This window comes from Stegodyphus dumicola, chromosome 9 (genome assembly GCF_044657685.1).
Source record: "Stegodyphus dumicola isolate Sdum_Otavi_A_Nest chromosome 9, ASM4465768v1".
NCBI lineage: Eukaryota > Metazoa > Arthropoda > Arachnida > Araneae > Eresidae > Stegodyphus > Stegodyphus dumicola.
In genome coordinates this window covers 132782783-132806947 of record NC_140776.1, presented here as the reverse complement: position 1 = coordinate 132806947, position 24165 = coordinate 132782783, and the positions used below count along the sequence as shown (strand labels likewise).

The window sequence follows — 24165 nt, the reverse complement described above, 5'->3', positions numbered from 1 at the left end:
ACCTGTTAATGGCGTAAGGCCGGTTCTGGCAAATTTATCCTCATCACAGCTCAAATCATATTTCCATAATTAAAGTTTTACAGTTGCTGTTAAGTGAAGAACGTAATAAGCGTACTGTGGAAAAAATGTATATGCTCCTCCTCCTGCCAGTTGCATTTAGCACATGCTCATTAACTTTGCAGAATAAGGAAAAGTGTCTGTGTAATTCTATCCCATTGCGTGTTATCTATATTTTGTTCTTTGTTAATTTCTCTTTACTAGACAAATGAATCTGGTAGAAAATGTTTCCGCAAAGAGAAAAGTACTAATATTTAAATATACTGACCTATACGAGTTATTTTATGATGTCAATTTGATTAGTATTTCTGATTGGAAATAACAAAACTTGAATAAAAAGGGTAAGAAAGAATAAGGTTTCAGAAACAACAAATATCGAGTTATCAAGGTTTAATTGCATATTCAGACACGAAAAAGACTTGAAATATATTTTTCGGGATATCTATAAACTTAATATAGTAAACATATCTTTAATCTCATATATTTATTACATAATACTATATACAAGGTAACTGATATGGCGACTGATATTATGACCTTGAATTAATTTGTTATAGTCAAATCGTGACATACATTTTCTACTCTGACATGATTTTTTTAATATCTTGGAATTAAGATATTTTACTTTGATATGAATCACCTACTTAAATTCTCAATTATTGAAATAAAATCACTTAACTGAAATTTGTGATACAGCTTAAACAATTTAATCTCGTTTTTCTATAATAATAGTAGGGTTTAAGTAGGGCAAATTAAAAATTGTAGAAAGGTGTTTTAAGTAATATTTTGGGGTTATTCGACCACTAACGTGTGTTTTATTACTAAAGCTAAATTATTTTTTAAAATAAAACTTTTACCAACACTTTTTTAAGCATTATATTCATATACACAATAATGATGTACTATGATACGTATGCAATGATGTTAAGATTCTAGCCTCTAATCTTGATTACCATCGTCCTACTTGTGAATTCAACAAGTGTTCTTTAATTTCTACTCTTATAAATTCAACAGTCACGTAGGAGTTTGTTTATAAACCATGCAGTTAATATATATATATGTATGTAAAATATAAAAAAATAGGACGGCTTTGTTCTATGCGAACCAGCAACCTTTAATTAACTTTCTGAAATTTAGAATCTTTTCCCTAGACCAGTACTTTCGAGAACATTCGAGCCTATTACGTAACCGCTCCTATAAATAGAGAACTCGCGCCATTTTGCTTCAGAGAGACTGTTTTCTCCTTCTGCTGCTAAGACCTAATGCTGCTGGTCTTCTCCTATGCCTTCTCTTTGTTAAAATAGTTATGACGTCAAAAGCCTAGATTTCATCGTATTTAGTTTGAAACACTATTTGATATGTAATTAGGAGAATTTCATCTAAAAGAAAGATTATCTGCCATTGGAATTGAATAAAGATGTGCAATTAAAAGCAAAATCCTTCTGCGTCATCATTTTTCTGCCTCAACACTCAGCCACAGCAATGCCCGGACTTTGATGCCAAGCTTCGTCATTCATGTCCACGACTGCTAAAATATCACATGTATATATGTAATGTTTTCCAAGCACAGTCCCGTTGGTTGAGTGGTAGGGCGAGAGGAAGAAGTTGATATTAAACTAAGTTCACCCAATTATTATCTTTATTCCCAGATTTCCAGGCACACTAGAATAATTCCTCATAGACAACATACTCTTTAATCATAACAATTACGATAATTTCTTATACACATTTTATTTTTTTTTTTTAAAGAATTACACAGGTATTTTAAAGAAGCGAAGCGAGGAGATATTAGCAAGATAGAAGCTAGCAGAATAATGACAGAATTAACTCGCCAAGGAGTTTATATTAAGTCTGAAGTATAAGTAGAGCTAATCTGTGATTGGTTAATATTAGTTTTTTCAAATAGCGTTACGTAACATAGAAAAATCTCGAATTTGGGAGAACAGATGAATTTAGGGGGAGAGCGTCAAATCTAGAATGTTAATTTTGAGATCGCCAATTACTTTTGTAGCAGCTAGCGTATTTTCTTATATATACACATATATGTATATAGCTTAAAAACTCTTAATTACGTCATAATCTATCCTTAAAAATGAAACAACAGTTTGTAACCCAAAACCCCGAAATAAACTAACAAAACAGACTAAATATTCCGTAACAAATAACAAATGGTATAGGATTATGCAAAGTAACTTTAATGTGTATAAGGAACTAAGCTAGATAAACCGTTTTTCAAAAGGATGGTTTCATCTTCCTTTAAAATTAGAATTAGCAAAAAATGACAAGATTAAGCATAGTCATAATCACAGAATTTTGAAAAATGTTTTAACTGGCTTAATCTATTTTACATATAAAAATTACTCTTTTGTTTACTTTGCATAATCTTGACCGTGTACTTGATATTATGAAATATTTTGTTTTGTAATTTTTATTGCATTTTTTTCGTATTACAAAATGATTATTTAATTTTTGTGATTAGGCTGTGAGGTAATTGAGAAAGTTTTTAAGCTCCTTTCGTTTTAATATATATATATGCATATTGTGCTTGCACTAAAACTGAGCGCTACTAATGAACACTGCATTTTTTTATTATATTCTCCACTGGTATTTTGTACTCCATATTTTCACATACATACATATGTATTGAATATTTATTAAATGCTTTCCTTTCTCTCTAATTATAACTTTTGCTCGTTACCTACTCACGGACTCGTTAGTCAAAGAAGAATGTTGCGAAAACGATCTCGGTTGTTAACTGATCAGTGCGCTGAGGAAACTGCTTTCGTTTTTACAAAATGTTTGTAAAGCAGATGAATATTTTAAAAATAGAAAATGTATAGTCCTCCACTCTTTACACAGTTTGCTAAACTTTATTGCCAATATGAATATATGGTCAATTCATAAAAACTTAATTTTAAAAGTTTGTTATTTATTGTGTAAAATAATGGCATAAAAATGTCAGTTTATTCAGAGTATCGTTAAATAATTTAAACTAATAGAATGGCTTAGAAGTACTCAGTATCAATTTGTAGAATCGATTAAGCGTTTTCGAAGCAGAAAGTACGAAACACGAACAATGTCTTTTCCGGGAAACGAATTCAGTGTCTCCAAATGCTAGCCGGACCTGCTGAAATGACATCATGAAGATACATAGTAAGAAGGCCAAAAAATGAACTACATATTCTTCAAATTTATAAATTCGAAGTCTGCTCTAAAAGGGATATGTTATTATTACATTATTACAAAGAACACGGCTGCTGTCTACTTGAGATTTGATTAGATTCATTGAATAATACAAGGCGGACGATTACTATGTGCCTAAGAAATCTGATGCCTTCGTGAAGGACTTTATAAAGAAAACTGGGAAGTATTCACTTCACACATAAGAAAGCCACGAAATTCAGCCATCCAGCCAGCGTATTTGCTTAGAATCTAACAAGGGGGAAAACTTCCAGTATTCGGCGATCTTAAGCACTCCGACGTCTAATGAGGTCTACGGTCTGCGGTGAGAGATGCCTTTATGTAGGATTTCGTAAAGGAAACTGGATTGTATTCATAGGGAAAACCACAAGAAAGTTGCAAATAAATATGAGGGAAACCATTAAAATACGGCTTGTCGCTAGAATTCAAGCGGGGCTCGAAATAAGAGTACTATTCTGCGGCTTTACCATTCGGTAGCTGGTGGAAAAACTCTAAATGAATAGGTCAGTGAACTTCTGTACGCTTCTAATTAAGATAAATTTGCTTTCTTTTTATTTTGTAGTTCAGATAACATACGAAACAAATTATTTCCTTCAGTTGCTTCAGCTTTTATATTTGGCTAATAGAAAAGTATATTTTAATTATAACAGCCCTCTGTCATAGTACTTCGAACTTTAACATTTTACAAAGTTAGAACCGAAAATACTTTAAAAGTGCAACAGTAATTACATGTTATGATAGTCTTTAGTGAAACCAGTGTTTACTTGGACTGAGGACTTTATTTGTTTAACTCTAATAAGCTCAAAAATTCAAGCGATATTAAAAGGAAAATGCAGCATTAGATAGCAACAAATTATCCAGAAAGCTCGAATATATTTCTTCACTTTTTGAAAAAAAGAATATTAAGCTGTTTCAGTCGTGATATACTAGAATACATCAAAAGAATTATTTTCTCATAGAATGCAAGTCGAAAACAAAATGCCATAATATTAAAGAATTCTCCATTAACTTCAAAATTTCATTAAATTGTACAAATACTCTATATTAATTCCTTACGAAAATATCAAAGTATGTACACAATCTGAAATGAAATCAGAATTCATAGACTCCATCATATTTCTCAGCTTAGTGCATCCAAATTTTTTTTATCAGTGCTGAGTTGTATTTACAGCTGTCAGGAAAGCTGCATATATCTAATGCTTGCTGAAGTGAGTTTGCTGAAGAATATCTATAATTCATGTTACAGCTGCTTAAAATTATACTTACATCTCAATGAGTAATTGGTACCTTTCACGAACGTTTGCTCAAAATTTTATGTTTATAAACTAGTATATTTAAATTAAATCTTACCTCCGTGTCCTGTTGCACATGCATAGACTATCCAACCGATCGCCAGAGCCCATGAAGGTCTGTGAACTGCAGCATAGAAGATGGCTAATCCTCTCTCCATTGGACGGCCATCGTGATAAGGATGTAGTCCAAATATTATTGCAGAACACGTAACGAATGAAGCCAACCACAGAAAGAAAGACACATGCTGGAAATGTAATAGTAAATATATAATGAATGCAGGCAATCACAGAATGGAAAGCATGTGATGATAATTCTTTGTGAGTAAAAGAAGAGTAAAGCCAGTCACAAAAAAAAAAAAAAAAAAAAAAAACCACACAAATTAGAAAATATGAAACCTGATGAAGACAAAAGCAGAAAATTTAAAGATGAGTAATGTGATCGTTTTAACATGTAGTGCATGGACCACGAAAAAAATAATCCGCACATGCAAAGTGTCATTGAAAAGTTATTAATTGAAGTTATCTTAAAATCTTTAATTAACTATTACTCATTCCATTAAGACAAAATTTCTGATTTCCTTGAAAATTATTTGCAGTCTATAAAGATTTATTTTAAATATAGAAAAAGCATATATATGCTCTGGAGCCTAGGGCGATATTAAAAGACAAGTTTGGGTATTTACTATATAAGCAATAACAGAAATACTTCGGATCTAAGTCATAGTGTTTCATTTGCTTAGAATAGTTGAAAAAAATTTTACAAAAATTAATAAAAACTGATAAAATAGCGCTTTTTTCTTAACACTTTGAATGCAGGAATCGATCTAAAACGAAAGGTACGATATATATATTTATGCTTTGAAAAGCTTGTAACTCCTAAGGTCCTAAGACAAACTGGGAATTTGCGGTTTCATTTGCGGTTTTCATTCCATTCATTTGCGGTTTTGCAGCTGAAGATGGTGGTTCGGTAAAACCATCGAAACTAGTCCTGTGAAAATTTTGTAAATATAACGCTGATTTTTGTTGTTTGACTTCTGAATTAGTATGGGAATTATTTGTTCTCAAACTCAGCTGCTGACGTCTATTGTTTGATGAGCATCTATTCTTGAAAACACTTAAGACGTTAGATAAGACTCAGAACTTAATTAAGCGTGAGCAGCCTATGTATGGAATTATGGAACAACCATAGTTTCATACATAGGCTGCCTATTAAAACCCTTTTTGAATTGAAACATGCATGATTTTCACAAAACATATCGTTTGTCCATATTTTTTGGAATTTTCCAATTTATTCCCCATTTTCTCATTTTTTTAAAAACCTGGAAAAACTTAAGCATCATAAATTTTAATAAAAAGACACAAAATACATAAAAGAGAACAAAAAATAATCAAAATAATTTTAAAATCAAGTATTTTTTACATTATTTTCACATCCTAAATTTAAAAAGAATTCAGATAAGAGTATATTAAAATTTCAGAAAAAATATAGAAAATTCATTTTAATTATTAAAATAAATAACCATTTTCTATTAATTTAAGAAACATTTCTGCAAAACGCCCTCTAGATGCAACCGAATTCTTTTAATTATTTTTATTTTCGGGAGGGCGTCTCGTCGTCTACGGTTGCCCCTTTTCGATGTTATGAATAACCCCCAGACGTTGGCCCCCATCGGCCTTATGCTGATGCAGAGGTCTCGAACTTGCAGCGTCGCAGGATTCGAATAAACGATGAATTTTTCCTTGACTTTTCCAGCTGGTCTGTTGGATGGGACATTTACAACCGAATCTAATTTTATTTATAAGCTTAAAAAGTTAAACCTTCAATTTCTTTTTTCGTATATAATTTGAAGAATATGCATAAAATATTCTTATTTATTTTTATAATTTAAATACTGTTAAACGGTTTACAGGAATGGTCTTATATATTTTTTGTTCTTTCATACCCTGAAAAGGGGGATGTTTTGTAGAACCCTTTTTTCATAAATTTTTAAAAGATATTCAAATTTTATAAAATAAAAGGGGGTCTTGTACTTCCCTTTTTCCTAAAACTTTAAAAAATATGACCCCCCTGGGAGGAGGGTCATAATTTATTATATATTCTGATGATTTCATGTTTTTCCCAGACTGAAAAGATTATTCTGATGGTTTAAGTGTATAAAATATACTTCCCGTTATTTACTCCTTCAAAATGAAATACATAGCTACCACTGTTAATTTCAGAAACACTCTCATAAGAAAGTTGACCATATTTTTCAGCGAGATAAAATTCTCTTGTTTCATTATTAACAATTAATTCTATAACGTCTTCATCAGGAGCAACAAATTCTGGAAAAACGAGAAAGTCGATCATAGACTAAACAGGACACATTTTTGTGAATATGAAAAGCTTCACAGTTTAAAAAAAAGATTGTAGTCGAAAATATTAGTGGTGTAAAATTAAGCATCTACAAGCCATCACATGTCGATAACATCGCAGACATGAGTTTTTCAAGTTTTAAAACATGTAAATGCATATTAGCTTAATGATTTGTAAGCGCAAGAAGAAATGAGGAATATTTTTAGACAAGAAAAAATCATAAGCATTTAAAAACTGAAAATTTGTGAAACTTAATGTTACTTGTAGCAATTAATAGGATTTAAAGACTTCTAGTCTGAGCGAGCAACATAACAAGACAAAGCATGTACAATACATAAATAAACATTAAGTAGTCTTTTATATTCCTCTCAAAGAACTAGGTATCAGATCCGCTATAAACCTGCAGAGCTTTTACAAAATCCATATCAGCCTAAGATTTTTTTATTTGTAAGCAAAGTTTAAAATATTATTTAATTATTATTACAATTAAATATCTTATTCCTATCTCACAATGCAACAAAACAACTTACGCTGGTGCTTCCAGTGCTGCCATCTATTGCACAGATTACATAATTGATAGCAGTTGTAAAATAGCCTGAGTGTAATGTATTCCTATATAAACAGCTGCAACAAGTATAAAATTATTGTCTTATGAAAATTTTTTTTTGATGATCGGGTCACATGTCTTAGAAAGAGAATGGCAAACAACTCTTCAGAAGAATTCTGAAATATCGTACAAAAAATATGTACAGATAGTTCACAATGGTGCTCATAGATGGCACCAGTACTAATTTCCGTAGAAACTACGAAACAGTTTTCTTTCTCTCGCATATATATTTCTGATAAATAAATCCTTGAGTAATTTATGTTTATAGTGTCGAACGATCGACTTAGAACATAACATGTTAACACATATGCTTTATTTAATTTGCTGCATTTTTTGCTAAGCAAAATGTCTTGATTTAACGTTTAATTTTCGACCTGTTTGCTTCAGGCCAAGTCTGAAAAATGCCAAAAAAAAATGCATTTTATGAAATGACATGCATTATTTTCCACAGAAACAAAGAAAATTTTTAATGAAGAAGACGAAATAAATTATAAATCGGTACCAAAACAATTTTTAGTATTTATGATACAAAAATATTTTCCAGATTTCTAATAACTTGAGAATTTCTTTGTGCATCAGTTTAGTAAAAATTGTTTATATATAAATCACTGTTTTGACTAAAAGGGCAAACTTATACTAATAAACTATTGATGCTTTAAAAAATATGCTTTTATATTCCTCTCAAATAGACTTATTTAACAATAAAAATTGTAATAAGTAAATAGTTTATCGTAATAGATTTATTTAACAATAAAAAATTTAAAATTTTTTAATTTAACAATGAAAGATCAACATAAAAAAATGTATTAGGATTTTTAAAAGTTTTTAAGCAGTATATATTTTTTATTTTCCTCCAAGAAATAAGTGCAGTTCCCATTTCAAACCAATTTATCGTTTCTTTATTATATAGCTGCATTAAACTTTTAGAGTGAGAGAATCATACAAATTTTTTTTTAATTTATTGAGCTTATATTTAATATTATACATATAAATCATGTTTTGAAATGCTCTAGGAATTGGGCTTATCTAAAGGAGTTGAAAACACACTCTTCTCTTGAAAATTTCTCTTTATATACGATTATCGTAGCTTTAGTTCTTATTCATAGATGGCAGCACCAACGCTAAATCTCGATGTTTATTTCGATGAGAAAGTTCATTTGAACGTTCATAGGTTAAAAGAATTCTGAAAACCGAAGATGTAGCCTTATGCTTAGAGAGTTTTCATGCTCCCTAAAAGTTTTTCTATCTAATATCCAATAGATTATTCTTAAGGCTCTAATGTGTGAAATAAATGTAATGTCTAGAAAAGGGCTCTTCACAGGGGTGTTTTCGAAGTTTCAGGTAGAGGGAACTATATCAAGCTTTTATTTACATATTTAGTTTATTATTTTACCTTTTATATATCTATTTATTTTCAGGATTTTATTTTAATTTATGAATATAAAAAATTACTTTTATTCAAGTTTTGGTATTTAGCAACATTTTCTAAACTTTTTCTTGTTTAATTTTTTTTTTTTTTTTTTTTTTTTTTTTTTTTTTTTTTTTAAGTACGTGTATTTTTTAAATTTTGGAAAGGAAGAGGGTGATAGTCTAGCAATGGGGAAAGGGGTGCATGGAGCAAAAATGTCAGGTGTATTTAATTATGGCAAAGCACACTAGGGTATCTGCCTAAGGGGAGGGATGCCTTTCGTGGAGGACTTTCTAAGGGAAACTGGCTCGTATATACGTTACACATGGGGAAAACCACGAAAACACCCATGCAGCCAGCCCGTTCGCGGGATTCGAACCTCGGACCGAACTACCAGTGTTCAGCGACTTTACCGCTCGGCCGCTGGTGGGCGCAAAAATGTCAGAACCCCTAGTCTATAAAATCTGAAAGAAGGAATATTTTTTTTTTTTTTTTTTTTCATAAAAAGTTTTGCATAACTTACATCAGTAGTCTCAAACTGGCAACACGTTGTCTCCGAAGTCATTTTATACAGCTCACGAAGACATTTTAGTCATGTCTTTCTTGCAAATAACGGTGTTTAAAAAATTTTAGTATTAGTTATTATACGTTCCAGTTCATATTATTTTCATTTCTATTAAAAAAGGATGTGAAAAGTACCTGGAGAACTTATAAACGAATCGATTAATTTATATTGTGATAAAAATATTATTGAAAGATTTGAAGATACAGATTTTAATAACTTTTATTCAATTGTACTTGTCAAAGATAAATCAGCTGAGTTACGAATTATTGCCCTAAGAATAATTCTTTTGTTTGGAAATACATTTATGTGCGAAGGCTTTTTTTTTTTTCGTAATACAAGACTGATAAGAAAAGAACGTGGATGATCGATGGAATTCTACAATGCGTGATAAGGGCAGTTTCTAGTAATTTCTGTCAAAGTCAATAATTATTCTCGGAATCGGAACGGCATAATGTGTCAAGCTGTAGTGAGAAATAAAGTAGTTTATAATGATTTATGCGTCCAAAGGAAAATTTGATGTATAAGAGGAAGTAACGACGTTGTCATTATTTATTATCAAGTTTTGTCCCACTTGAAAAAAATTCTTTGAAAACTTAAAAAATTTTCATAAGTTTACTTTTAGTTTAAATTAAAGTAAATTATTCAGTCATTAATTAATGATGTTAGAATTATTAAAAATGTTCAGTCTGAAAATTAAATATTTAGTTATCAATATACTTGAATCACTAAATGTAACCAACAAAAATGTTTCGCAAATGCCAACCGTTTCGTTTCAGATAGAAAATAAATATAAATTTTAATTTTTCCCCATTATGTATTATTATTATTATTGTTTATGTTACGTTTTGACAAAAATATTTAGTAAACGAAATTTAAATTGCATTAAAATATTTTTTATTTTATAAAGAAAAAGAAAAAGAAAGGTCTGGCCCGTCATTTTTTTGGTAGCATTGCAGCGAGTTTAATTGCTAAACCTTGGTACGAAGTTAAGAACTTCACGCTAAAAACTTGGTACTTGCGAAAAGTAAGTCTTCTGTCAAAAATACGGAGATAAGGTAACAGCATAAGAGCCTTAGCAAATTTTTTTTTCTTTTGCTTATGAAGAGAAAGAAATAGAATTCTTATGACTTTGAAACATAAGCAAAAAAGCAGAAAGTTTGGTTTATTAGATTACGGCAAAGCATTCGAGGGCTATCTTACCTTAAGGGAGGGATGCCTTCGCGGAGGACTTTTTAAGGTAAACTGGCTCGTATACACGTTACACGTGGGGAAAACCACGAAAACACCCATGCAGCCAGCCCGTTCGCAGGATTCGAACCTCGGACCGAACTACCTGTGTTCAGTGACGTTACCGCTCGGCCGCTGGTGGGCCTAAAAGCAGAGAAGGAAAATAAGAATAATGAAGGTGTAGGATTTTATCAAACCAAGAGAATCTCGAAGCAGTTGCTTAGGCGATATAGAGTAGTAAAGCATTAAAAAAGAGTATGAAGATTATAAACAAAGTGTTAACTTGAGCCAGTTGAATAGAAGAGAAGCTGCTGGGTTGTTCGATGGATATACTGTGCTCAGGTAAAATGACATTATAATTAAAGGCAATTTTGCATATTGTTGGTTGGAATGGCAACAAGTCAGAAAGGGAATATAACAGATTACTCTGCAAGAAGAAATTTTAAAATTTATGCAATTATTCTTGTTATCTTAATTTAATTCTATTTTAAGAAATACACTGTGCCCTTTTTATTCAGAATTACTGAAGAGTTTTTTTTTTTTTTTTTTTTTTTTTTTTGCCTGGCATTTATTGCAGTTTAAAAGGATTATTTTCAAATTAATTCCGCGTGCAGGATTGACTTCCAGTTAAGAGATATATTTATTTGAGAACCCTATTTTTATTATTCTTTCTCTTTGTTTCGCCCATTATAATTTCATTGCTTGAAAACCCCGAAAAAATGGTGAAACTAAGCAAAAATTTTAAAATGTTCACTTATTTTTTTATGATTTTTCATATTTTAATTACCCACCAATGTCGTGTGGATAAAATTTATGACAACCAGCAATTCGAGCGGATTCAATCGGGCTGGCTGTACGGTTGTTTTCGTGGCGTTACATGTACTAACCAAGTTCCCAAAGAAAGACTTTCACTACGACACACTTTCCTTTCGGCGCATGCCTGTTAATGTGCTTTGCCGCATTGCATCAGTCAAACAAACATATTTTAATGAAATGCAACAATTAATCTACACGCGCATTTTCGTTTGATTTCCCTGATTTGAATAAGAAATAGAATTCTGAGTTTGCATTATACGTACTTTTTGGATTTTTCGAGGAGAATTTTCAGCAACAAAGTATGCCACTAGCATACCTATGCAATAAGGGCCCATGTGAGTATAGGATTGCACATAAAGATTTTTCCACATGTGTTTAGATACTCTGTAAAAAGATAAATAAATAAAAATTTAAATAAATAAAATAGAAACATCATAAATGCAGTATTTCAAGAATGAGTAAGAATTATCGTATAATATTTAGGTAGTCAAGACAGCGCTAGAGCAAACCTTGGATATAACGAACCGAAACGTTTGATCCCTCCCAATTCTCTAGTTATGTTGTACGTCTATAGCGAATATTCAAACGAAAAAATATCGGATATACCATTACATTTATTGATATCTTCAAATGAAACTTTCCTTCTATTTTTTCATAATTTTTTCCAGAAATTCTAGAAGTTTAAACTGTAAAATTACTAAACCTTGGACATCCGTATTTACGTTGTTAGGTTAGCGAAACGTAATTCTTTTATTGCTTTACAATTACCGTTTTCTGTGTTCTAAACCAAGACTCTACGAGGCAGCTCTAATACCAATGGATTGTGCGACCAATGCTTGCGACAGTAAAAGATGGGTAGGCATTGGTGGGTATACTTATCTAATATATACTTTTGGTATTGCCAATTGCAATAAAAATTGTGGACAATTAAAATGGTATAGCAGCTCTATATAAAAATTTTCAACTTCTACGGCTAATTGTTTTTGAGTTATGCGAGATATATTTGTACGTACTTGCATGGCATGTTTTTGGAAAAAGAGTCTTTTATTCTGTCAGTACGTACAGACGACATACAAAAAATAGTCAAAATGGATTCGAGAGTGGTCAAAATGGATATTTCCGTTGAAATAGGATGCCTGAATTTTTTCGCGATTACAATTTTTCTTTACTTTGTACAAGGAAGTAAAAATAAGTGAAAGTAATGATTTTGATTTCATTTAATTTAGTAAAACAGAGAAAATGTTTACACAAATCTGCAATAGCTCAAAATGGTTCAAAATGGCATCTTGATTTGGCGGCAATACATTCCTGCATTTTGCAAAACAATATTCTTAGCAAATTCATCCAAACGTTACATTATTTAAATTAATAAAAGCGTCTTTAGAACCTTATAACATAATTGTAACTATAATCCTTGATTCTCAACTATGAAATGATTATTTCGTGGGGCATATACTAATTTAGTCGTAGAATTCACATTTTAAAATCCTGTAGTAAACTGAGATGAATTGTAGTAGTAGACATCCCTTTTTTTTCAGTTGCCAGTCACGTTTCTTAAAAGTTTTCTTTCTGCGATTAATTTACAGTAGTAGGACAATAGACTAAATTTCTAGAACATTTTCATTCCTTTCCAGATTGTTTTTAGAACTATGAACTATATTGTGCTTGGGACTAACATTATTTTTTTTTAAAAATAGCTGAAACACACAGAATGCATTTTGACATCAGGTAATGTACTAAAGGACTTTGAGCTAAGGTGTTGTTACAGTAAAGGTTTGGTTTTCTTCATTAGATTAGGGCAAAGCACTCGAGGGCTATCTGCCTTAAGGAACGGATGCCTGCGTGGAGGACATTTTAAAGGAAACTGGCTCATATACACGTTACACATGGGGAAAATCACGAAAACACCCATGCAGCCAGCCCATTCGTTGGATTCGAACCTCGGACCGAACTACCAGTGTTCAGCAATGTTCAGCTCCGTACAATAAGAGAGAGAAGCCATATCCAACTATCCAGGCAGGGTGCAAATAGACGTTTTCAACTTCATATGCGCTTCGTGACTCGGCGGGGAGAAAATATGTAAATAAAAATTCAGATTCTAAATCGGTTGCTAAATTGCTCGGAACTGGAGCATCAAAATTTCAAACTACTTCCTAACAACTTTTACTAGAAAATTGTTTCCCTTTGCTAATAAAATTATTGTAGACAATCCCGCAGCGTAACTGATATTTTAGTAGACAAAACTTGCTATTAGCAGGCAAGACTAGATATTGTTCTTAAATTTCCAAAGATCTGATTAGAAAAGAAACCAGCCAATAGAAATTTAAAATTAAGCATAAAGGAATTTTAATTTCCTTTGTGTTTGGAGTAAAATTCTGTCAGTTTCGAGAGCAATCACTCATAGTTTTCTTTTCGTCAGAAGCAGAAAATGATTCTTGTGAAAATGAAAACATATTTAAATGTCTTGCAGACTCTTACAATATAAATAACTGCACAAAAAATTTATGTAATTGCTTTTATCCATTTTTATGATTCCAACGCTCAGGTTGTTATACTTTATTTACACCCTAGAAGGGAGTGGAAGGGCTACAATTATCTTTCCTGGGGTACAAAACGGAAGATCGCGAAGTCCTCTTTATTTTTAATAACCAAACTATATATATATATATATATATATATATATATAGTTTTCAAACATAATTGCACCAAAAAGATGAACTCTAGTTTTGTAGGAAAGCTTAAAGAGCAGTACATCCATATTTTATGAAAGGAACTCATTACAAAGGTTACAATGGCTTGCATATTTATTGTAATAATATAATATATTCAACGCACGGAAAGGATATCATAGGCAATTGTTATCAGTTGGATTTCCATGTTCCAATTGGCAGAGCATCAGGATATCATGTACAAGGACTGCTGAAGAAACTTTCGTGAATGTAAAGACCGTTCGCTTATCTCAGAACTGGCTGATCATTTTCATGTGAAATTAAAATTAAACAAAAGCTGAAAGTGTCCAATTATTAAAGTTGCCATATATCTGTTACATCTAATAAAGCATTTGAGATTTGAAGTTTAAACTTTTCTGTTGAAAAAAGCTTCAGATTGTTTACATTTCAGGATTTTGCGTCCAGATAATTTTTTTTTCTCATGAATAATAATGGTTTTTAAAAAATGTGTGAATATACATTGACACCAACTTCATAAAATTTATATTCGAAAGCAGCAAATGATAGAGACATAGGTTTCAAATGCCAAGTTAAAATATTCCGGTACTTTTAATTTTAGAGAAAATTATCTAATTTAAGAAATGAAATAAATTAAGAAAATGTTCCCATTTAAAACATAAAATAAAATTATTTATAAATTTAGAACGAAGATGTATCCAGATTTTTATACAAAGAAAGAATTTTATATACTTTCCTTCTTATTTCCTGTTTACTAATTCAAATGACGTATGGAGTATACTTAACTGAGCTTTGTAGAAAAGGAATCAAACAATAAAATATTATAATACGTGTTTGTTTTTCCTTTCTATACATAAATTTTCTATAAAATGTTACAAAAGTGCTTGTAAAAAATTTAATAATAACACAAACATGAGTCTAAATTTCATAATTTGAATTTGTAAGTGAAAATCAAATAAACAAAAAGTATAATACCTGTAATCGTAAAAGTATATGGCGAATGTGGCTGGGTAATCAAATATAGCAGTTACAGATGCTACAGCTACTATGGTAAGAAGGATAAGAAATACATTAGATAAAATTCCTAGCACCGGCCACCTGTAAATAAAATAATCTATTTTATAATTCATGCAGTTATAAATATTCCATTTCATATCAAAATAAAACAAATTTTGACACGAAATCTCTTCGAAATTTACGATTATTTTCATAGGAAATTTTTATTTTTCCCTGAGGTTTTTTAAGGGCACATTTTTTTAATATGTAAAGTATTTGAAAATTGAAGAAAAATGATTTAAAGAGTAATAGAATACACATAAATAAGAACTTTTTATTATAGAATGCATGGTCGCACTTTACGTAACCAGGCGCTGAAGAACACTTCCTGTTTTTATCGCACAGACCATCTTTCGCATTGCAGAGACAAGGGGAAATTTCAGGTTAATGCATAGTAGTTTACGCATATATCATGAATATTCTTTTTTTATTCATTCAATTGTTTTTTGCATTTTACATTTTTTTCACCAGGTTGCTATATAACTTCACTTCTCATTTGAGGATATACTGTATTTAATTTACTCTGAATTAGTCTTAAAATTTCTAAGTGTCATTTTGGTTGAGGAACAAAAATTTGCTTGGCGAATCAGACAAGATTACTGGCTTCTTTACACTCCTCGAGCAACTACACTGGTGTGCAAAAATTGAGGACGAAGTCGAAAAATTAGCATATCAGCTGAACGAAGAGGCAGAGCGAACAGAAAGACCAATCTGGAGATTAAGTAAGGTGATGTACGGTAGCACATGCGCAGATATGCAGGTAGACGTAATAGGGGCTTGTCTGAGTAGTATAAAGCATGTTGTCGGTGTAAGATCAGTATTTCTGGCAAAGAGATTTCACGCCGTATAGAGTTAAAATCACACCGAGTTGCTGCCTCAGCGAGAAATGGCGAATAATCAATCTGTTAGACGACATCTGGATGCTTTTACCCGAGGTCGAATCATTGGGAAGTTGGAGGAAGGCCGCAGTGTGACAAGTGTGGCTGCAGAGTTCGGAATTGCTCACAGCATCGTTTCACGACTTTGGAGACAATTTCAAACTACAGAAACAGCTATCCGAGGGTTTAGTAGTGGTCGTCCACGAGGAACCACACCCGCAGATGACCGGTATATTGCCTTACAGGCCAGAAGAAACAGGCGGCAGACAGCGGGAGAAATCGCTAGACACACGACACAGGCGACTGGACGACCGATATCGCGTTTTACCGTGGCCAGAAGACGGCACGGTGGTGGTCTGTTTGCATGACGCCCTGTACGTGTGTACCTCTAACGCCTGCCCATCGGAGAGGGCGTTCTCTGTGGTGCCGGGAACACCGGAATTGGAGAGACAATGAATGGGGACGAGTACTCTTTACAGATGAGAGCAGATTCAGTCTGAGTAGCGATTCTCATCGCATACTCATCTGGAGAGAGCGGGGAAGCCGCAATCATCCCTCGAACATCATTGAAAGGGACAGGTATTGAGGCGGCGGTGTTCTCGTTTGGGGAGGCATCATGCTTGGTAGTTGTATACACTTTCACATCTTCGACGCAGGTTCAGTCAACGGAACCCGTTATTGTAACGAGATTCTTCTTCCATATGTGCGTCTTTTAAGAGGCGCTATGGGTCCGCAGTTCCTTTTCATGGACGACAATGCACCATGTCATCGCACAGTAGCTGCCGAACAGCTCTTAGAGAGTGAGGATATTGAACGTATGGATTGGCCGGCACGATCTCCGGATCTCAATCCCTTCGAGCGTGTATGGGAGTTTTTAGGCAGACGCTTGGCAGCTCGTACCTTACCACCAGTAACGATTCTGGAGCTTCGATTGGCGCTGCAAGACGAATGGGCAGCAATGCGTCAACAACTCATTGACACCCTCATTCTCAGCATGGGCAGACGCTGTGAAACCTGCCTAGCAGTCAGGGAAGATCATATCCCCTATTAAAGACCGGATGTTTCTTGCTAGACATCCATCACAGGGATGTTTCGGCCTTCAGTCGCATTGCGCTCCATGCTACTTTTTCAATAAAGCTTCTTTTTCTTCCTCTGATTTCTCTTTCAGTAAGTGTTGCTTACATTACTCATGTCCTTACGTATTGGGGATCTTACGGTATTAAATGTGTTGATTTGGAAAGCTTTTGTACAAAGTTATATTGAAAAAACCGTCTCGTCCTTAATTTTTGCACACCAGTGTACTTTGGGGAACCTTCAGACCAGGCTTGGTTAAATAATGTCTTGTCAATGAACTTTACTTTCATTAAGCCAAACTTTAATCGCAAATTGCCTCAACATTCACGGATAAATCTAAGACTTTATGAGGCATGTATTTCATTAGCAACCTGTATGGGTTGGTATATGAACAAAGAAAAGGTAAATATCGTAATTTGTCTTTAACGTGCAAAATGTAGCTTGTGGGAAGGAAAGAAAAGAATCATCTAGCGCCTAACCGCATAAGGTGCGACCCTGTTTTCTGGAAAGTTGTTTGTTTCACTTAACAAAGTATTACGTTTTACAGTTATGTTCATTTAATGATTAGCAGTATCCAGTATGGCATAGTTTGGTAAATAAAACTAATTATCAACTCGCTGTACATAGGTATGTAAGTATAAATATGTAGCAAAAATACCAAATAAAAGGTTTCACTAACCTATTCATCAACCAAACAACAACTGTGGTTGCCACAAAAATTTGCATCATTGCTGCCAGTACCCAAGTATGGTAAAGACACTGTAATGAAATTACATAAAGTCATATAATTTTAGTATATTTAATCAAACTACTTTACAAGTGTCTTGCAAAAATATTATTTTAAAAGGACGTTTTAATTGAAATAAATTAAGAAACTTTATTGTTCAATATTCTTCAGAATTTCATTGCACAGGCTAAAACAAATTACATAAATGGATAGAAACTCCTTGTTATAGTAAAATATGACAATTAGAAATATTTAAACTTTATTTTCGAATTGATTGGTTTCACAGTTCTTTGCTAACTTACGCTATCATAAGGGCCAAGAAAATTCTGTATGAAAAGCAAATTCATCCACCATTTCTCACTGCAATTATTTAATGGTTCTTCAACAAATTCTTGCCAAAGAGGTCCTGATCCAAGGATTGGAGTAAGGAAGAATAAACAAATGACTAATACTTGTAATGCGACCATTCTGAAAAGTACAAAAGCAAAATGCGTGTAAATTTAACTAAGCAAAGATGCATATGTAAAATAATAACTGGTTTTAATTCTGTATACCTAGGTAATAATTAGATTGGTTCTTAGAAATTATCACATTCTCCTCGTGTGAATACTCGCTTGTGTTAAGTCATTATCATGTACAGTTACAATTGGAAGATCCATGGTACGAATCCCGGAAAGAACACAAATTAATTTTTGTGTTTCCTAGTCCAAAATATTTAGTGTTCTTTACACAAACTAACTAATCTTTTCTCTCAAGAAAGCAAAGCTCCATGGGAGTCTGAGGTCCCTGTAAAAGGTGGCCTAGGGAATCGTAGAATTTTAAACTAGATTAATGAGGCTCTGCTCGAAGTATAAAATTTTTAATCATTTTTTAATTTGGTGAAGAAGCATACAAATCGGATTTACAGTGCAGTTCGGTTATATGTTTAAAACACACTCTAGTAAAATATACAAGTGGGTAGAAATAGATCTTGGCTGTCTTAAAAACATATGTTTTATAGTTACCGGGTTATTAGCAGTGTCTCGGAATCAAAAGGGAAAGAAAAAATTCTGAATTTGAGACAGAAATACTATGAAACTATTATGTATGAAAATAAAGTTTAGAAAACCTTCCCTTTCCTAATCCGATACTTTTGCCATTGTTTAACAATAAATCTAATTACACTAATTTAGATTTGTGTTATAATTTGAGGCATACCCAATCGACAGCCTCTGTTTGAAAGCGCATCATTTGTCAGTCCTTTTTAAGTCTAGAAAAATGTATAAATATGTTTACTAAATCTAAATATAAAATTTCTCTTCATATACGTGTTATGATGCAAAGGCACGTTATGATGCAAAGTGTAAATAAAATATGATCATTAAGAAAAGCCACGAATTTAATTTTTAAATCATATGTTAAGTAAAAAGGTCTACTGGATACCAAAACGGAAGCTTGTGAAATATTTATTACTTTTTCTCTTTGAATAAAAAATTTAGCACAGCGGTTCCCGACCTTTTCTGTTACGCGTATCCCTTCAAACTAGAATCTCTTTCAGTATTCCTGCAATATATCTTACTACTGTATTATTTTAGTATATATACTGTATAGATTCTATTAGAAAAATATAATGAAACAAAGACTTTACATTATTTATTTTAAATAAATAGATTTATAACACATATTTTAAACGAAAACATAGCGTTAATCATTCACAACAATATTCTCAATATCAGTTTTCCTGAAATGACAGAACAAATGAGTTTATAGACTATTGATGAGATCTAGACCTACTCTCAAATGCTAAACGTAATTGAAGTAGTATTATACGACAGTAAAACACTAAATCTATAATTATTTAAAAATAAATTAACATATAACTAGGCACATACTAAATTAAAAACAAAAATTAAGATTCGATTTCGAAAGATTTAATGCACTGGTAGACTCATTGACACTGTAGAGACATTAGGACATTTCGAAGCAGGATAGAAGAAAAATGAGGAACGCCTTCGCCAGGAAAGGAACCGCGGACCTCTGGAATACGCGTTCAGAGTGCAGAACACCACACCATGCGACTTCACAGAAAGGCAAATACATTCCAGAGGCAGGCCATCTGGGACTGGGGAGCTGCTAGTTTTAAGGTACTGGAGGGCGTGAGACATCTGTCACCTGCCTATTAAAAAGGACATCATGCATATCTTTTATTGTTATTCCAAGAAATCGTATTGTTTGAGAAGAGATTGTTTTTTAATTTTTCGAATATAATGTTTTCCAAACTTGCACTGAGTAGCATCAAATTTTCTGCAACTATACGGTTTTACCACTTTTAATGATATGATAATTTATTTTGAGGGATACTTTAATACTTCAATCGCATTTTTGTCATCTGCGTTAAATGATTACAGGCAAGATTTCACATTATGGCTTTTACATACTTTAGAAAAACTTTGATTAATTTTTATTTACAATTGAGATATTTGGTTTTAAAATAAGACAATACCAACGAAGATGTCACACTTCTATTAGATAAATCTACCGTATTTGTTACAAATTACAAAGGGAATTCGGGCTATCGTGGTTTTTTTTTTTAATAAAAATCCATATACACATTTATAGAAAATATTCCTCTCTTCTAAGATGGACGGTTTTGGGATAATTTCTTACCTTTCTTTAAGCTTATCTCTTACCAGAATAACTTCTTCCCGATCCACCTTATTGTTTGAAAATGCTTAATGCAAGCGCCATACCAGAGTCATGTAAGTATGTTTATCATGGCAGCCATAGTTTATTTAAATAAATGGGTAAACGATTGCGAATCAACTTTTCAATTGTTTACCCGTTTTATTTAAATAAACCTTATATTTAGCAATTGTGAACAACAACTAACGTAAACGAAACTCCCCACTCAAACAAATTTGATTGTGATATAACTCTATACAAAGACAGCTACACAACTCATTTTTGATGATTTACTCGCTATTGAAAGCATTATTGACTACCGATCGTTTTATATGACCCGCTAATTGGGAAAGAGGTGCTTATGTGATGAGTAAGTAATCGAACACTATAAATGGTGTCGGCGGAATCAGTTACAATTAATAACATTGCTTTCGCAAATATTTTGGTCAATGACGGCTGCATTGGAGTTCTTCACAATTATTTACCTTTTATTTAAAGAAACATTTAAACTTTCTGTATATTTTTATCAGTATTCATTATAATATTATGTTGTTTCCAGCTATTGTAATATTTTTCGCGTACTATTAAATGTGTACTGCCAAGCAGAATACACTTGTTTTTATCTACCAATATGCAAAAAATAATCCCAACGGACTTTATACGAATTCTGTTGTAGTTTTTAAAATTCATGTGGCGTTTTACTTTAGATATAAAAGAACACCATGCACCAATATTTTATTACCATCATAAAAATACATACTTTCTGAGTTTCATGGTGTGATGATATGAATTTTGTTAACCATTTTAATATTTAAATGGTTTTTCAAAAATGATTTTTTTGTAATTCGTTTCTTAAATATTCTAGCTGTAAACGAGACTTTTAACATTAATATGAAAGCAACTTTTCGTAGAAAATGAACCAAGAACATGAGATGTCTTAACAACAAAGGTACAATCGGTGTTTAAAGAACTTTTCATTTGTCCACCATCATTGTCAACATGTTATTAGAATATTTTTCTCTTGAAATTAGGCGAAATTATTTGAAGTTCTGAAGACGAAGAATTTATATCTGATCGCCCTTGAAATCGATACAATTTTATTCAAAACTTTCAATATTAAATTTTAAATTAGGATGCTTCTTTCTTAATTGGCTTTACCAGTTGGTCACGAAATCCCCAACGTACATTTCTCTGGGCTCCATTTCCTTCAGCTAAGTTTTTTAGCAACGTTTGGCGCATTGTAAACCATTGAAAAGGATATTTATAAAAAATATTATTTTCAATAGCAGCTTGATGGATCATAAATAATGGTAGACTAAATATCTGCAGAATGCGCTGATCGTCCTAAACATTCATCTTTTCTAATGCATCTTCGACTGAATTTTCTGTTAAGGAAACGATTTAGAAAGTGACTGAAGTTTCTAAGTTTCTATTAAGGGATTAACACAGAGATATAAAGCATCACCAATATAGAATGGTTCCATACGCTCGATTAATAAATAATACAAATAAAAATTATACATCTATATGTTATATTTTTGGAAACACCCTGTTTTGCCATTTCTTATTTGCTTGAAAATTTTGTTAATAATACTAACTTATTTGTAACTGTATTCATTGTATACATTAGTGCACAAGAAAAAATAATAATTACCTAATATAATTTAGAAATATAAATTTCAGAATATACAAAATAACTCCAGGCCTCTTCAGCTGCCTCCATCGATTGTAAATGCAAATGAAACCACTGAAAAGTAAAAAAATACTTAATGACTTTGTGAGTTGTCAAGGTTACGGTGGGGTTATTGTAATGACGAAATAAATTCAAAATTCGTGCATCATATTGGGATCGATGAGCACATAAATACTTAATGGCTTACGCTAAGAAAAATATTGTATCCACTCCAACAGATGCATTGGCGATTGTTTCAAACAATATATCGTTCATAAATTTCGATAGGTTCAGCGTGTCTCCTGCAAAAAAGACAAAAATGTGTAATTAACATAATAATAAGAACGGTAGGTAGTTTCTATTTCTCTACGTATTTACAAGTATGAAAATGGATTTCTGAAGTGAATTAGCAAAGCAACAACATTGTGTCTGGCATAGATTTAGTCAAGATCTCAATCGATCAAGCGATTTCGAGGCAAACAGGTACAAATCCCTCTTCATCAGGAGAAAAGAAACGGACAATCTTTCAGATTAGCGATCTGTGCCCGTAGCGATTTCCGATTCTTTTGCTCCTGAAGAAGAGATACCTATTTACCCTCTTGAGATCTTGACTAAATCTACGCCAAACAGAAAGGTGGTGCTTTGCTAATTTTATATTTCACTTTGGCGTGTTTATCTTCTGTGTTGAGGACAAATTATTCAGCTTCTACACGAAAGAAAGTTATAACAAAAAGGTAATTCCTAGGATTGCAAAAGAGAAACACGAACAGTAGATTAAGATTTAAATATTCGCAGCAAATTTAAATTTAATTATCTTATTCTGATTTAGTAATTCTACAAGGCTCTTATCAAAACAAGCTAAATGCTTGTGTTCTAGAACTAAGAAAAATTTTAAATTCTTATTTTTATACAAAATATTGATAGGTGAATGTAAATTGAGAATTATTTGCCCAACTTAAAACCCTATTAAAATATTAGACTCCAAATTAAAATTTATAACATGCTGGATACAGATGTAACAAAGCTAAATTATTATTGTTAATTACTATTATTATTATTTAAACGTGCATTAATCACTTCATAAAAAGAATATTAAAATAAAGATGAAGATTAGAAAACTCACTGCATCTGCACACACATATATAGACAAAGGATTGTTTGGATGTGAATGCCTTCAAAAACTATTTAATGTATAACTTTTGCCATATTAATATTTATCAATATAATGAGAAGTATTAAGTAAATCTTGCTTGTTAAATATGTTTTCCTCAAGCCTTAATTTTTTTTCAGTTGTTAAGAAGTATATTTCATTCATTGTCTCACTAAATTGGACAACGAATAGACATCATTACGACATCAGAACAACCGCATTAAAGTTATTCACCTAAACAACATCAAAATAATAACATTAGAATTTATTTAAAGGAGAAAGTATTTTGGTAAAAATATTTCCAACAAAATAAAATTTAAAATTAATTAAATACGTTCACAGTTTATTTTCAAAACAAATTTTATGTGCAAACAAAGTTTATGTGCAAATTAATTTTAACTAACGTTTTAATAACACATTATCCATATAATGGCTCCTAATTTTAAAGTAAATTCATAATAATACCCAATTAGTATAATGTCACTTAACTTTTAATGCTATGGAACACAAACTTACAGCTTTTATAGGTCAAAAAGATAATATGCATTTGTACTTTTATTATTAATTTCTCAAAAGGTATTTTACCTAATTGTGTCTTGTGTGTGTCTTTCTTGTAGACAAGTTTCATTTTTAGTCCCATTTTATAAGATAAAAATATTTCATAAATGCTTCCTTCTATTTTGATATCAGTTGGCTTAAGGACAACGAAGAATTGCAATTGTCAAAAAATT

At 31.9% G+C, this 24165-nt stretch overlaps 1 protein-coding gene and 1 long non-coding RNA gene across 2 annotated transcripts in view; one reads left to right on the top strand and one right to left on the bottom strand.

Annotated features, from left to right (window-relative positions):
• Window positions 1–24165, top strand: part of LOC146995490 (uncharacterized) — a 378021-nt gene that overhangs the window by 188701 nt on the left and 165155 nt on the right. The gene's annotated exons all lie outside the window — the stretch shown is intronic.
• Window positions 1–24165, bottom strand: part of LOC118205181 (nose resistant to fluoxetine protein 6-like) — an 89984-nt gene that overhangs the window by 28065 nt on the left and 37754 nt on the right. The window contains exons 7-13 of the mRNA XM_085824131.1: window positions 22493–22586; window positions 22267–22359; window positions 18254–18419; window positions 17904–17983; window positions 15192–15314; window positions 11793–11913; window positions 4609–4795 (exon numbers count right to left, since the gene is read on the bottom strand). Of these exons, the coding sequence (XP_085680257.1) occupies window positions 4609–4795; window positions 11793–11913; window positions 15192–15314; window positions 17904–17983; window positions 18254–18419; window positions 22267–22359; window positions 22493–22586 (864 nt within the window). The remainder of the gene's footprint in view (window positions 1–4608; window positions 4796–11792; window positions 11914–15191; window positions 15315–17903; window positions 17984–18253; window positions 18420–22266; window positions 22360–22492; window positions 22587–24165) is intronic.